Raw genomic sequence first — 15,138 nt, forward strand, 5'->3', positions numbered from 1 at the left:
ACCCCCCGCACCCCACGGCCCTGTGACCCCCAGCGCCCCACGGCCCTGTGACCCCCCCGTGCCCCACGGACGGCCCCCCACAGCCCTGTGACCCCCCCGCGCCCCACGGACGGCCCCCCACGGCCCTGTGACCCAGAGCCCCCCACGGCCGGCCCCCCACGGCCCTGTGACCCAGAGCCCCCCACGGACGGCCCCCCACGGCCCTGTGACCCACAGCCCCCCACGGCCGGCCCCCCACGGCCCTGTGACCCCCAGCGCCCCATGGATGGCCCCCCCACGGCCCTGTGACCCCCAGCGCCCCACGGCCCTGTGACCCCCAGCGCCCCACAGCAGCCCCCCACGGCCCTGTGACCCCCAGCGCCCCACGGCTCTCTGACCTCCAGCGCCCCACAGCCAGCTCTCCCTGGGGCCCCCAGCGCCCCACGGCTCTCTGACCTCCAGCGCCCCACGGCCAGCTCTCCCTGGGGCCCCCAGCCCCTCCGCCCGTGGGGCGCCCCCCGGCCGGCTCTCCCTGGGCCCCCCCCCCGCCCCTCCGCCCGCGGGGCTCCCCCCGCTCACCCCGTCTCGCCCAGGGAAGAGGAACAAGCTGCGGGTCTATTACCTGTCCTGGCTGCGCAACAAGATCCTGCACAACGACCCCGAGGTGGAGAAGAAGCAGGGCTGGACCACCGTGGGCGACATGGAGGGCTGCGTGCACTACCGCGTGGGTAAGGGACCGCCCCCTCCGGCCCCACGGCCAGCCCCGCTACCGCGTGGGTAAGGGACCGCCCCCTCCTGGGCTGGCCACCCCCCTCCGGCCCCACGGCCAGCCCCACTACCGCGTGGGTAAGGGACCGCCCCCTCCTGGGCTGGCCACCCCCCTCCGGCCCCACGGCCAGCCCCGCTACCGCGTGGGTAAGGGACCGCCCCCTCCTGGGCTGGCCACCCCCCCCTCCGGCCCCACGGCCAGCCCCACTACCGCATGGGTAAGGGATTGCCCCCTCCGGCCCCACGGCCACCCCCACTACCGCGTGGGTATGAATCATAGACGTTAAGGTCAGAAGGGACCATTATGATCATCTAATCCGACCTGCCCAACGCCAGCCCCAGAATCTCCCCCACCCACTCCTGTAACAACCCCCTGACCTGTGTCTGAGCCACTGACGTCCTCAAATCGTGGTTTAAAGACTTCAAGGTGCAGAGAATCCTCCAGCAAGTGACCCATGACCCACGCTGCAGAGGAAGGTGAAACCCCCCAGGGCCTCTGCCAACCCTGAGCATGTGGGCGAGACACCAGCCAGCACCCAGGAGAGAATTCTCTGTAGTAACTCAGATCCCACCACAGCTAACATCCCATCACAGCCATTGGGCAGATTTACCGCTAGTGGTCAAAGATCAATTAACTGCCAAAATGCGGCGATCCCATCATACCATCCCCTCCAGAAACGTATCAAGCTTACTTACTCTTGACGCCAGATATGTCTTTTCCCTCCACTGCTCCCCTTGGGAGGCTGTTCCAGAACTTCACTCCTCGGATGGTCAGAAACCTTCGTCTCATTTCAAGTCTAAACTTCCTGATGGCCAGTTTATATCCCTTTGTTCTTGTGTCCACATTGGTACTGAGCTGAAATAATTCCTCTCCTCCCTGGTATTTATCCCTCTGAGATATATATATATATAGAGAGAGAGAGAGAGAGAGCGCAATCAGATCTCCCCTCAGCCTTCTCTTGGTTCGGCCAAGCAAGCCAAGCTCTTTGAGTCTCCTTTCATAAGACCGGTTTTCCATTCCTCAGATCATCCTAGTGGCCCTTCTCTGTACCCGTTCCAGTTTGAATTCATCCTTCCTAAACATGGGAGACCAGAACTGTACCCAGTGTTCCAGAGGAGGTCTCACCAGTGCCTTGTATAATGGTACTAACACCTCCTGATCTCTACTGGAAATACCTCACCTGATGCATCCCAAGACCCCATTAGCTTTTTTCAGGGCCATATCACATTGGCGGCTCATAGTCATCCTGTGATCAACCAATACTCCGAGGTCCTTCTGCTCCTCTGTTACTTCCAACTGATGAGTCCCCAGCTTATAACAATAGTTCTTGTTATTAATCCCTAAATGCACGACCTTGCACTGTTCACTAGTAAATGTGACTCCAGTTTACAAGGTCACCCAGATCTTCCTGTAGGATATCCCGGTCCCGCTCGGTATTGGCCGTACCTCCCAGCTTCGTGTCATCTGCAGACTTTATCAGCACACTCCCACTTTTTGTGCCACGGTCAGTAATAAAAGGATTGGTCCTCAAACCGATCCCTGAGGAACTCCACTAGTAACCTCCCTCCACCTTTCAGTACGACCCGTTGGTGTCTTCCCTTCAACTGGTTCCTTACCCACCTTTCAGTTTTCAGACTGATCCCCAACTTTTCCAAGTTAGCTAATGATTCCCCATGTGGAACCGTAGCAAATGCCTTACTGAAATCGAGGTCAATTAGATCCACTGCGTTTCCTTTGTCTAAAAAATCTGTTCCCTTCTCCCAGAAGGAGATCAGGTTGGTTTGGCACGATCTACCTTTTGTAAAGCCATGTTGTGTTTTGTCCCCCCCAGCCCGGCCACGCTCCCTCCCTAGGCCCCACGGCTGTTAGAGGGTTTATCCCTTCTCGGGAGAGTAGAGAGCAGCAATGCCCCACCTCCGAAGGTTATTGGGGTGAACGTCCATCCAGCGTCAATCCACCTTCCTTCTCCTTCTCCTCCAATCCCCAACCAATCACTTCAGTGAACTGCAGCCAACCAATCCTAGCGCAGATTCTCTAACCAATTCTATCCCACCGCCCTAATGAACTAGACTGGATCTAGACTGTTCTCGGTGATGGCAGATGACAGAACAAGGAGCAATGGTCTCAAGTGTTGTACTTAAAGTACTGCGCAGGATCTTTTCCGGGGGAATAAGACAAAACGCCACATTTATTAGTAATACGTGTATTCGTTAACACTGTATCAGATGCATATAATATATTACACTTACACTCACACACACACACAAACACAAACACACTCCGTCTTGTTGTTACCAACTAGGTGCTCCCCTTAACTTCACTGGCCAGGTGAGTTAGATGGGGGAGGGGGTGGAGCTGGGCTTCTGCCGATCCGGATCGATGCTCCCATGTTGACAAGACGAGACCCGGGGTCCTCTGCAAGACACCTCACTTTTATAGCAGCTTTCCTCTTATGCAAATCTAGACCAGATTCAAACTCTGTGTCTGTGTCCATTGGTCCTTTGTGCTGCTTTCTTTTGAGTGTTGTCCCATGTTGCGGATTGTGGGGGAGTTAGGGCCCTGCACCCCTCTTCCCGAGATTCACTGCGACTCTCAACCAGCCAGTAAAGCAGAAGGTTTATTTAAGGACAGGAACACAGTCTCAAGCAGAGCGTGTAGGTACGACCAGACCCCCTCAATTAGGTCCCTCTGGGAGGTTCAGGGAGCTTAGACCCCAGCTTGGGGTTCCCTGCGTTGCACCACCCAGCCCAAACCGAAACTAAACTCCCCACTCCTCCCGCTGCTCCTCTCCTTTGTTCAGTCTCCCGGGCCGAAGGTGTTAATTCTCCCCACCCCCGTTCCTGGCTCAGGTTACAGCTCAGGTAGCTTCCTTCAAGGGAAGTCCCACATCCCCACTGCAACCCCCCTGCAACATTCCCAGGTCAAATCTGCCCTGCTCCCTGCTCCGTCACATCCCAATACTGCAAAGAGGGTGTTTCCAAAAGAAGGTGCTTGCTTCTAACCCCCGAGGCCCTCGGTATGTCTGCTTGTCTTTAATGAGCCCACTTGACACGTTTTATTGTCCTTGGGTCTGGCTCCCAGCCCCTCTCCAACAGTTGAGGCTGTCTGGAGGTGCTGCCTTCCATACCTTGCTCATCCACACCTCATTCATTCAACAGGGCAATTGATTAAGAGTGGGGGGGGGGGAGAGCTCCTAAAAAATAAAAATAAAAAAAATAAAATGAATGGAGATATCCCATCTCCTAGAACTGGAAGGGACCTTGAAAGGTCATCGAGTCCAGCCCCCTGCCTTCACTAGCAGGACCAAGTACTGATTTTGCCCCAGATCCCCAAGTGGCCCCCTCAAGGACTGAACTCACAACCCTGGGTTTAGCAGGCCAATGCTCAAACCACTGAGCTATCATAGAATATCAGGGTGGGAAGGGACCTCAGGATGTATCTAGTCCAACCCCCTGCTCAAAGCAGAACCAATTCCCAGCTAAATCATCCCAGCCAGGGCTTTGTCAAGCCAGGCCTTAAAAACCTCCAAGGAAGGAGACTCCACCACCTCCCTAGGGAACCCATTCCAGTGCTTCACCACCCTCCTAGTGAAATAGTGTTTCCTAATATCCAACCTGGACCTCCCCCACTGCAACTTGAGACCATTGCTCCTTGTTCTGTCGTCTGCCACCACTGAGAACAGCCGAGCTCCATCCTCTTTGGAACCCCCCTTCAGGTAGTTGAAGGCTGCTATCAAATCCCCCCTCATTCTTCTCTTCTGGAGACTAAACAATCCCAGTTCCCTCAGCCTCTTCTCATAAGTCATGTGCCCCAGCCCCCTAATCATTTTTGTTGCCCTCCGCTGGACTCTTTCCAATTTTTCCACATCCTTCTTGTAGTGTGGGGCCCAAAACTGGACACAGTATTCCAGATGAGGCCTCACCAATGTCGAATAAAGGGGAACGATCACGTCCCTCGATCTGCTGGCAATGTCCCTACTTATACAGCCCAAAATGCCGTTAGCCTTCTTGGCAACAAGAGCACACTGTTGACTCATATCCAGCTTCTCGTCCACTGTGACCCCTAGGTCCTTTTCTGCAGAACTGCTGCCTAGCCATTCGGTCCCTAGTCTGTAGCAGTGCATGGGATTCTTCCGTCCTAAGTGCAGGACTCTGACTTGTCCTTGTTGAACCTCATCAGGTTTTTTTCGGCCCAATCTTCTAATTTGTCTAGGTCCCTCTGTATCCGATCCCTACCCTCTAGTGTATCTACCACGCCTCCTAGTTTAGTGTCATCTGCAAACTTGCTGAGAGTGCAGTCCACACCATCCTCCAGATCATTAATAAAGATATTAAACAAAACCGGCCCCAGGACCGACCCTTGGGGCACTCCGCTTGAAACCAGCTGCCAACTAGACATGGAGCCATTGATCACTACCCGTTGAGCCCGACGATCTAGCCAGCTTTCTATCCACCTTACAGTCCATTCATCCAGCCCATACTTCTTTAACTTGGCGGCAAGAATACTGTGGGAGACCGTATCAAAAGCTTTGCTAAAGTCAAGGAATAACACATCCACTGCTTTCCCCTCATCCACAGAGCCAGTTATCTCCTCATAGAAGGCAATTAGGTTAGTCAGGCACGACTTGTTGTACTTAAAGTACTGCACAGGATCTTTTCAGGGGGAATAAGGCAAAACGCCACATTTATTAGTGATACATGTATTTATTAACACTGTATTATATGCATATAATATATTACACTTACGCTCACACACACACACACACACACACAAACCCATTCCGTCTTGTTGTTACCAATTAGTTGCTCCCCTTAACTTCACTGGCCAGGTGAGTTAGATGGGGGAGGGGGTGGAGCCGGGCTTCTGCCGATCCGGATCGATGCTCCCATGTTGACAAGACGAGACCCGGGGTCCTCTGCAAGACACCTCACTTTTATAGCAGCTTTCCTCTCATGCAAATCTAGACCAGATTCAAACTCTGTGTCTGTGTCCATTGGTCCTTTGTGCTGCTTTCTTTTGAGTGTTGTCCCAATGCTGCAAAGAGGGTGTTTCCAAAAGAAGGTGCTTGCTTCTAACCCCCCAGGCCGTCAGTATGTCTGCTTGGCTTTAATGAGCCCACTTGACACGTTTTATTGTCCTTGGGTCTGGCTCCCAGCCCCTCTCCAACAGTTGAGGCTGTCTGGAGGTGCTGCCTTCCATGCCTTGCTCATCCACACCTCATTCATTCAACAGGGCAATTGATGAAGAGTGGGGGGGAGAGCTCTTGTTCTACTGCTAGCAAAAAGAAAATTTTCTTCTATCTTATTCTATCCTTAGGGGCTATAATATTCTACCAAGGGCAATGCAAAGTTTCTAAACGAGGCTTTGATACAAAGTTCCATGAAAACAGAGGTCACACGTGGGTAGACCCACCACAAGGTTATATGAAGAGGCACAATGTAAAGTCATATGAAAATTATCAGAGATTGATCTACATTGTCCCCCTTTTGACCTCTCAAGAACAATTCTTGAGTGGTCACCATATGAATCTTTTGTATTTGTTGCAAACAAACCAAACAATTATAACCAGGTGAATATAACTAAAACATTACAATTGACTAAACACCAGATATAACAAACGCAAATGCAAACAATTATAATTATAATAATTGGAAATACAACAAAACCATCAACATTACAATAATAGGGTACATTGACAAACAAAATGAGGCCCAAGTTTGATGCTGCAATAGCCATCAAACAATAAAAGTCACTTTTTAAGCACACACAACAAATAAGATTTTGTAAGAGTACCACAGTTGTTATGCAAGCTTAAGCTGATTTGGACTTAAACTAACATTCAGTTGCCAAAATGTTGCAGAATTTTCTATTTTTAACAGTTGTTTTTAAGAGGTTTCTGGGGACCTAAAAGATGGGGCCATACAATTATGGGCCAAGGTCTTACAGGTTATGGGGGCCCAAGAACTACCCTTCAGGGCTTGGGGAAATAGATCCAGAGTGCATAGAGGAAAGTGTGGAATTAACAATAATACAAGCAAATGTAACTAACAATACAAATGTATCAAGAACAAAAATTAACAACAAAATGATTATTAGAGAACCAAACAAAACAAAACAAAATAACCCTGATGCACTGGGGACCAAAGTCTTTTGGACACAAGGGGTGATTGATAAGTTGGATGGAGATGGGGGAAGTAGAGAGAGGAGAAGACATTTACCCTGTCTAGTGTAGTATCCCCTCTCTCTCTGGACCCAATGCTAGCACAGGACACCACTAGAGACAGACACAGAACATGCAACACACAACACTGAACACAGACTTTCTCATGACACTATAACCATGGTATTTTATAACTCTTCAGCTGGTACCAGCTCTCCTGATGTTCTGGTTCAGAGCCTGAAAGATAGAAGCTTGGAAACAAATTAGCACAGTGCTCCCACCACGGCAGACCCTGCTCGGTCTCTGCCACAGTGTGTTTGGTACTTGGGGCTGCACAAATGCTAATTAAGTGCTGCATTTTTTGGTGAGTGTAAATCCTCCCTTTCTCTCAGTAAAAGGGCGTTAACACTCCATCTAGAAAAAAAATTTCTGTTTTAAAATCTCCAGCCATTTTGCCATGGCCTGGAGATCTGAGGCAGAAGCAGGCACTGTTGTTAACTGTTTCAATGGCATTTTGGCCCTGGGAGGAGGAATTTACCCAAATATCCCAAATATCCCCCTTCCCAATCTCCAGAGGGGTCCCAAAGGTCTGCCCCCTTCTGGGGTCTCAAATGTTTCTCCTCCTGATGTTCCTGCTGCTGTAAGATTTGAGAGTGCTGTTTTAACTCTCTGTACCCAACCTGTTTTTCAGTTTCTTTATCTGTTGCTTGCCTGGGCCCGATCCTGCTTTTTCCAATAAACAGTTCCTTTCCATGGGCACAAGCCTTGTTCCACTACCAATTTAGCAAGGAGGGTGGACTTTCCAACTAGCCCCCACCCTTCCTGGTCCCATTCCTTAAACATTTTCTTCAAAATTGTGAAATTACCACAATATTACTTACAAAAAACAAAACAAAACAAAAAAACAAACAAACATAAACCACACTACACTGCCCAAACTCCTATATCCTTCAGAGTTTGCCTTAACAGAACAAGATCTGTATCTTATGTTTTTAACCCACTCTGGGCCAGAGGGAGAGACGCTAAGCTTCCCTCTGTATTACTCGGTCTGCTACCACCGAGGGTTCATACACCAATTATACAAATCCTTCCCCGGATTAGATCCTTCCCCGGATCAGAGTGAGAAACACTAAGTTCTCCTCTTTAGCTCAGTCTTGCTACGGCTGAGGGTGTATGTACCTTTATAACACAATTTAAACCTAAACTCCTATATCCTTCAGAGTTTGGTTAATCCTTCCCCGGATCAGAGTGAGAAACACTAAATTCTCCTCTTTAGCTCAGTCATGAACACAATTTAAACCTAAACTCCTATATCCTTCAGAGTTTGGTTAATTAACTGAAAGTTTACGCTCTTTTTCCTATAGTGCCAGGCTTGCTAAAGCTGGCGGTGTGCACACCAGTTTGATAATAACTGTGGGTTCTATGCTTGCTCCCCCTTTCGCATTCTCCACCAAAATGTTGTACTTAAAGTACTGCACAGGATCTTTTCAGGGGGAATAAGGCAAAACGCCACATTTATTAGTGATACATGTATTCATTAACACTGTATTATATGCATATAATATATTACACTTACGCTCACACACACACACACACACACACACACAAACCCATTCCGTCTTGTTGTTACCAATGAGTTGCTCCCCTTAACTTCACTGGCCAGGTGAGTTAGATGGGGGAGGGGTGGAGCCAGGCTTCTGCCGATCCGGATCGATGCTCCCATGTTGACAAGACGAGACCCGGGGTCCTCTGCAAGACACCTCACTTTTATAGCAGCTTTCCTCTTATGCAAATCTAGACCAGATTCAAACTCTGTGTCTGTGTCCATTGGTCCTTTGTGCTGCTTTCTTTTGAGTGTTGTCCCAATGCTGCAAAGAGGGTGTTTCCAAAAGAAGGTGCTTGCTTCTAACCCCCGAGGCTGTCAGTATGTCTGCTTGTCTTTAATGAGCCCACTTGACACGTTTTATTGTCCTTGGGTCTGGCTCCCAGCCCCTCTCCAACAATTGAGGCTGTCTGGAGGTGCTGCCTTCCATGCCTTGCTCATCCACACCTCATTCATTCAACAGGGCAATTGATGAAGAGTGGGGGGGAGAGCTCTTGTTCTACTGCTAGCAAAAAGAAAATTTTCTTCTATCTTATTCTATCCTTAGGGGCTATAATATTATACCAAGGGCAATGCAAAGTTTCTAAATGAGGCTTTGATACAAAGTTCCATGAAAACAGAGGTCACACGTGGGTAGACCCACCACAGGGTTATATGAAGAGGCAGAATGTAAAGTCATATGAAAATTATCAGAGATTGATCTACAGACTTCCCCTTCGTGAATCCATGCTGACTGTTCCTGATCACTCTCCTCTCCTCTAAATGTTTCATAATTGATTCCTTGAGGACCTGCTCCATGATTTTTCCAGGGACTGAGGTGAGGCTGACTGGCCTATAGTTCCCCGGATCCTCCTTCTTCCCTTTTTTAAAGATGGGCACTACATTAGCCTTTTTCCAGTCACTGGGACCTCCCCCGATCGCCATGAGTTTTCAAAAATAATGGCTAATGGCTGTGCAATCTCATCCGCCAAGTCCTTTAGCACCCTCGGATGCAGCGCATCCGGCCCCATGGACTTGTGCACGTCCAGTTTTTCTAAATAGTCCCGAACCACTTCTTTCTCCACAGAGGGCTGGTCACCTTCTCCCCATGCTGTACTGCCCAGTGCAGCAGTCTGGGAGCTGACCTTGTGCGTGAAGACAGAGGCAAAAAAATCATTGAGTACATTAGCTTTTTCCACATCCTCGGTCACTAGGTTGCCTCCCTCATTCAGTAAGGGGCCCACACTTTCCTTGATTTTCTTCTTGTTGCTAACATACCTGAAGAAACCCTTCTTGTTACTCTTAACATCTCTTGCTAACTGCAACTCCAAGTGTGATTTGGCCTTCCTGATTTCACTCCTGCATGCCTGAGCAATATTTTTATACTCCTCCCTGGTCATTTGTCCAATCTTCCACTTCTTGTAAGCTTCTTTTTTGCGTTTAAGATCAGCAAGGGTTTCACTGTTTAGCCAAGCTGGTCGCCTGCCATATTTACTATTCTTTCTACACATCGGGATGGTTTGTTCCTGCAACCTCAATAAGGATTCTTTAAAATACAGCCAGCTCTCCTGGACTCCTTTCCCCCTCATGTTATTCTCCTGCCCATCTGTTCCCTTAGGGAGTCAAAGTCTGCTTTTCTGAAGTCCAGGGTCCGTATTCTGCTGCTCTCCTTTCTTCCTTGTGTCAGGATCCTGAACTCGACCATCTCATGGTCACTGCCTCCCAGGTTCCCATCCACTTTTGCTTTCCCTCCCCCCTTGTTCTACTCCCAGCAAAAAGACATTTTTCTTCTATCTTATTCTATCCTTAGGGGCTATAATATTCTACCAAGGCCAATGCAAAGTTTCTAAATGAGGCTTTGATACAAAGTCCCATGAAAACAGAGGTCACACGTGGGTAGACCCACCACAAGGTTATATGAAGAGGTGCAATGTAAAGTCATATGAAAATTATCAGAGATTGATCTACACAAGTTGCAGTGGGGAGGTCTAGGTTGGATATTAGGAAACACTATTTCACTAGGAGGGTGGTGAAGCACTGGAATGGGTTCCCTAGGGAGGTGGTGGAATCTCCTTCCTTAGAGGTGTTTAAGGCCCGGCTTGACAAAGCCCTGGCTGGGATGATTGAGTTGGGGTTGGCCCTGCTTTGAGCAGGGGGTTGGACTAGATACCTCATGAGGTCCCTTCCCCTGATAGTCTATGATTCTGTGCACATACACCGAGCCAAACGAATTATACAGCAGAGAGAAACAATTAGAGAACCAGACTGATTGACCATAGAAAAGTGGAGGCCACCCCACCCCCACCCCCCGGGCACAGCCAGACCCCATTACTGCACGGGTAAGAGATGACCCAACTCAGCTCTGCTGGTCTCCTGCATCCCAGCCCCGCTCCCCACACTGGCCCCAGATCTCTGCCCCACGGCTGGGCACTGTGGCTGGGGAGTGACCAGGGCCCGTATCTCCCGGCAGTGAAGTACGAGCGCATCAAGTTCCTGGTGATCGCCCTGAAGAACTCGGTCGAGGTCTACGCCTGGGCCCCCAAACCCTACCACAAGTTCATGGCCTTCAAGGTACCCGGGGGAGGCTGGGAGCCTGGACGCCTGGGTTCTCTCCCCAGCTCTGGGAGAGGAGTGGGGGCTGGTGGGTTAGAGCAGGGGGGGCTGGGAGCCAGGACTCCTGGGTTCTCTCCCCGGCTCTGGGAGGGGAGTGGGGGCTGGTGGGTTAGAGCAGGGGGGGCTGGGAGCCAGAACTCCTGGGTTCTCTTCCCAGCTCTGGGAGGGCCGTGGGGTACAGTGGTTAGAGCTGGGCGGCGGGGAGGGCCGCGGTGGGGTGCAGTTATTAGAGCGGGGGGCGGGGAGGACCGCGGTGGGGTGCAGAGGTTAGAGCGGGGGGGCGGGCAGGGCCGCGGTGGGGTGCAGTGGTTAGAGCGGGGAGGACAAGGAGGGCCGTGGTTGGGTGCAGAGGTTAGAGCGGGGGAGGGCCACAGTGGGGTGCGGTGGTTAGAGCGGGGGGGGCGGGGAGGGCCGCGGTGTGGTGCAGTGGTTAGAGCGGGGCGGCAGGGAGGGCCGCGGTGGGGTGCAGTTATTAGAGCGGGGGGCGAGGAGGGCCGCGGTGGGGTGCAGAGGTTAGAGCGGGGGGACGGGGAGGGCCGCGGTGGGGTGCAGAGGTTAGAGCGGGGGACGAGGAGGGCCGCGGTGGGGTGCAGTGGTTAGAGCGGGGGGCGGGCAGGGCCGCGGTGGGGTGCAGAGGTTAGAGCGGGGGGACGGGGTGGGGCGCAGTGGTTAGAGCGGGGGGGCGGGGAGGGCCGCGGGGGGGGCGCAGAGGTTAGAGCGGGGAGGGCCGCGGTGGGGCGCAGAGATTAGAGCGGGGGGCTGAATAGGGCCGCGGTGGGGCGCAGAGGTTGGAGCGGGGGGACGGGAACGGCCGCGGTGGGGCGCGGAGGTTAGAGCGGGGGGACGGCCGCGGTGGGGCACGGAGGTTAGAGCGGGGGGACGGCCGCGGTGGGGTGCAGAGGTTAGAGCGGGGGGCCGAGTAGGGCCGCGGTGGGGTGCAGAGGTTAGAGCGGGCGGCAGGGAGGGCCGCGGTGGGGCGCAGAGGTTAGAGCGGGGCGACGGGGAGGGCCGCGGTGGGGCGCAGAGGTTAGAGCGGGGCGGCGGGGAGGGCCGCGGAGGTTGGAGCGGGGGGACGGGGAGGGCCGCGGTGGGGCGCGGTGGTTGGAGCGGGGGGACGGGGACGGCCGCAGTGGGGCGCGATGGTTAGAGCGGGGGGGACGGGGAGGGCTGCGGTGGGGCGCGGAGGTTGGAGCGGGGGAACGGGGTGGGGCGCGGAGGTTAGAGCGGGGGGACAGCCGCGGTGGGGTGCGGTGGTTAGAGCGGGGCGACGGGGAGGGCCACTGTGGGGCGCGGAGATTAGAGGGGGGGGACGGGGACGGCCACGGTGGGGTGCGGAGGTTAGAGCGGGGGGACGGGGAGGGCCGCGGTGGGGTGCGGAGGTTAGAGCGGGGGGACGGCCGCGGTGGGGTGCAGTGGTTAGAGCGGGGCGACGGGGAGGGCCGCTGTGGGGTGTGGAGATTAGGGGGGGGACGGGGAGGGGCGCGGTGGTTAGAGCGGGGGACGGGGAGGGCCGCGGTGGGGCGCGGAGGTTAGAGCGGGGGGACGGGGACGGCCGCGGTGGGGCGCGGTGGTTAGAGCGGGGGGGACGGGGAGGGCCGCGGTGAGGCGCGGTGGTTAGAGCGGGGGGGACGGGGAGGGCCGCGGTGGGGCGCGGAGGTTGGAGCGGGGGGACGGGGACGGCCGCGGTGGGGCGCGGAGGTTGGAGCGGGGGGACGGGGACGGCCGCGGTGGGGCGCGGAGGTTAGAGCGGGGGGACGGCCGCGGTGGGGCACGGAGGTTAGAGCGGGGGGACGGCCGCGGTGGGGTGCAGAGGTTAGAGCGGGGGGCCGAGTAGGGCCGCGGTGGGGTGCAGAGGTTAGAGCGGGCGGCAGGGAGGGCCGCGGTGGGGCGCAGAGGTTAGAGCGGGGCGACGGGGAGGGCCGCGGTGGGGCGCAGAGGTTAGAGCGGGGCGGCGGGGAGGGCCGCGGAGGTTGGAGCGGGGGGACGGGGAGGGCCGCGGTAGGGCGCGGTGGTTGGAGCGGGGGGACGGGGAGGGCCGCGGTGGGGCGCGATGGTTAGAGCGGGGGGGACGGGGAGGGCTGTGGTGGAGCTCGGAGGTTGGAGCGGGGGAACGGGGTGGGGCGCGGAGGTTAGAGCGGGGGGACGGCCGCGGTGGGGTGCGGTGGTTAGAGCGGGGCGACGGGGAGGGCCGCTGTGGGGCGCGGAGATTAGAGGGGGGGGACGGGGACGGCCACGGTGGGGTGCGGAGGTTAGAGCGGGGGACGGGGAGGGCCGCGGTGGGGTGCGGAGGTTAGAGCGGGGGGACGGCCGCGGTGGGGTGCAGTGGTTAGAGCGGGGCGACGGGGAGGGCCGCTGTGGGGTGTGGAGATTAGGGGGGGGGACGGGGAGGGGCGCGGTGGTTAGAGCGGGGGGACGGGGAGGGCCGCGGTGGTTAGAGCGGGGGGACGGGGAGGGCCGCGGTGGGGCGCGGAGGTTAGAGCGGGGGGACGGGGACGGCCGCGGTGGGGCGCGGTGGTTAGAGCGGGGGGACGGGGAGGGCCGCGGTGAGGCGCGGTGGTTAGAGCGGGGGGGACGGGGAGGGCCGCGGTGGGGCGCGGAGGTTGGAGCGGGGGGACGGGGACGGCCGCGGTGGGGCGCGGAGGTTGGAGCGGGGGGACGGGGACGGCCGCGGTGGGGCGCGGAGGTTGGAGCGGGGGGGGCGGGGAGGGCCGCGGTGGGGCGCGGAGGTTAGAGCGGGGGGGACGGGACGGCCGCGGTGCGGCACGGAGGTTGGAGCGGGGGGACGGGGACGGCCGCGGTGGGGCGCGGTAGTTAGAGCGGGGGGGACGGGGAGGGCCGCGGTGAGGCGCGGTGGTTAGAGCGGGGGGATGGGGACGGCCGCGGTGCGGCGCGGAGGTTGGAGCGGGGGGACGGGGACGGCCGCGGCGGGGCGCAGTGGTTAGAGCGGGGGGGCGGGGACGGCCGCGGCGGGGCGCGGAAGTTAGAGCGGGGGGGCGGGACGGCCGCGGCGGGGTGCGGAGGTTAGAGCGGGGGGACGGCCGCGGTGGGGTGCGGAGGTTAGAGGGGGGGACGGGGCGTGGTGGTTAGAGGGGGGGGACGGGGACGGCCGCGGTGGGGCGCGGTGGTTAGAGGGGGGGGGACGGGGACGGCCGCGGCGGGGCGCGGAGGTTAGAGCGGGGGACGGGGACGGCCGCGGCGGGGCGCGGAGGTTGGAGCGGGGGGACGGGGAGGGCCGCGGTGGGGCGCGGAGGTTGGAGCGGGGGGACGGGGACGGCCGCGGTGGGGCGCGGAGGTTGGAGCGGGGGGACGGGGACGGCCGCGGTGGGGCGCGGTGGTTAGAGCGGGGGGGACGGGGAGGGCCGCGGTGCGGCGCGGTGGTTAGAGCGGGGGGGACGGGGACGGCCGCGGTGCGGCGCGGTGGTTAGAGCGGGGGGACGGGGACGGCCGCGGCGGGGCGCGGTGGTTAGAGCGGGGGGGCGGGGACGGCCGCGGCGGGGTGCGGAGGTTAGAGCGGGGGGACGGCCGTGGTGGGGTGCGGAGGTTAGAGGGGGGGACGGGGCGCGGTGGTTAGAGGGGGGGGACGGGGACGGCCGCGGTGGGGCGCGGTGGTTAGAGGGGGGGGACGGGGACGGCCGCGGCGGGGCGCGGAGGTTAGAGCGGGGGGGCGGGGACGGCCGCGGCGGGGTGCGGAGGTTAGAGCGGGGGACGGCCGCGGTGGGGTGCGGAGGTTAGAGCGGGGGGGCGGGGACGGCCGCGGCGGGGCGCGGAGGTTAGAGCGGGGGGGCGGGGACGGCCGCGGCGGGGCGCGGAGGTTAGAGCGGGGGGGCGGGGGACGGCCGCGGCGGGGGTGCGGAGGTTAGAGCGGGGGGACGGCCGCGGTGGGGTGCGGAGGTTAGAGGGGGGGACGGGGCGCGGTGGTTAGAGGGGGGGGACGGGGACGGCCGCGGTGGGGCGCGGAGGTTAGAGCGGGGGACGGGGACGGCCGCGGTGGGGCGCGGTGGTTAGAGGGGGGGGACGGGGACGGCCGCGGTGGGG

At 57.5% G+C, this 15,138-nt stretch overlaps 1 protein-coding gene across 1 annotated transcript in view; it reads left to right on the forward strand.

Annotated features, from left to right (window-relative positions):
- MINK1 (misshapen like kinase 1) overlaps positions 1-15,138 on the forward strand; it is a 70,485-nt gene that overhangs the window by 50,348 nt on the left and 4,999 nt on the right. The window contains 2 exon segments of the mRNA XM_065570394.1: positions 376-707; positions 10,961-11,061. Coding sequence (XP_065426466.1) covers positions 376-707; positions 10,961-11,061 — 433 coding nt within the window.

This window comes from Chrysemys picta, chromosome 16 (genome assembly GCF_011386835.1).
Source record: "Chrysemys picta bellii isolate R12L10 chromosome 16, ASM1138683v2, whole genome shotgun sequence".
Lineage (NCBI taxonomy): Eukaryota > Metazoa > Chordata > Testudines > Emydidae > Chrysemys > Chrysemys picta.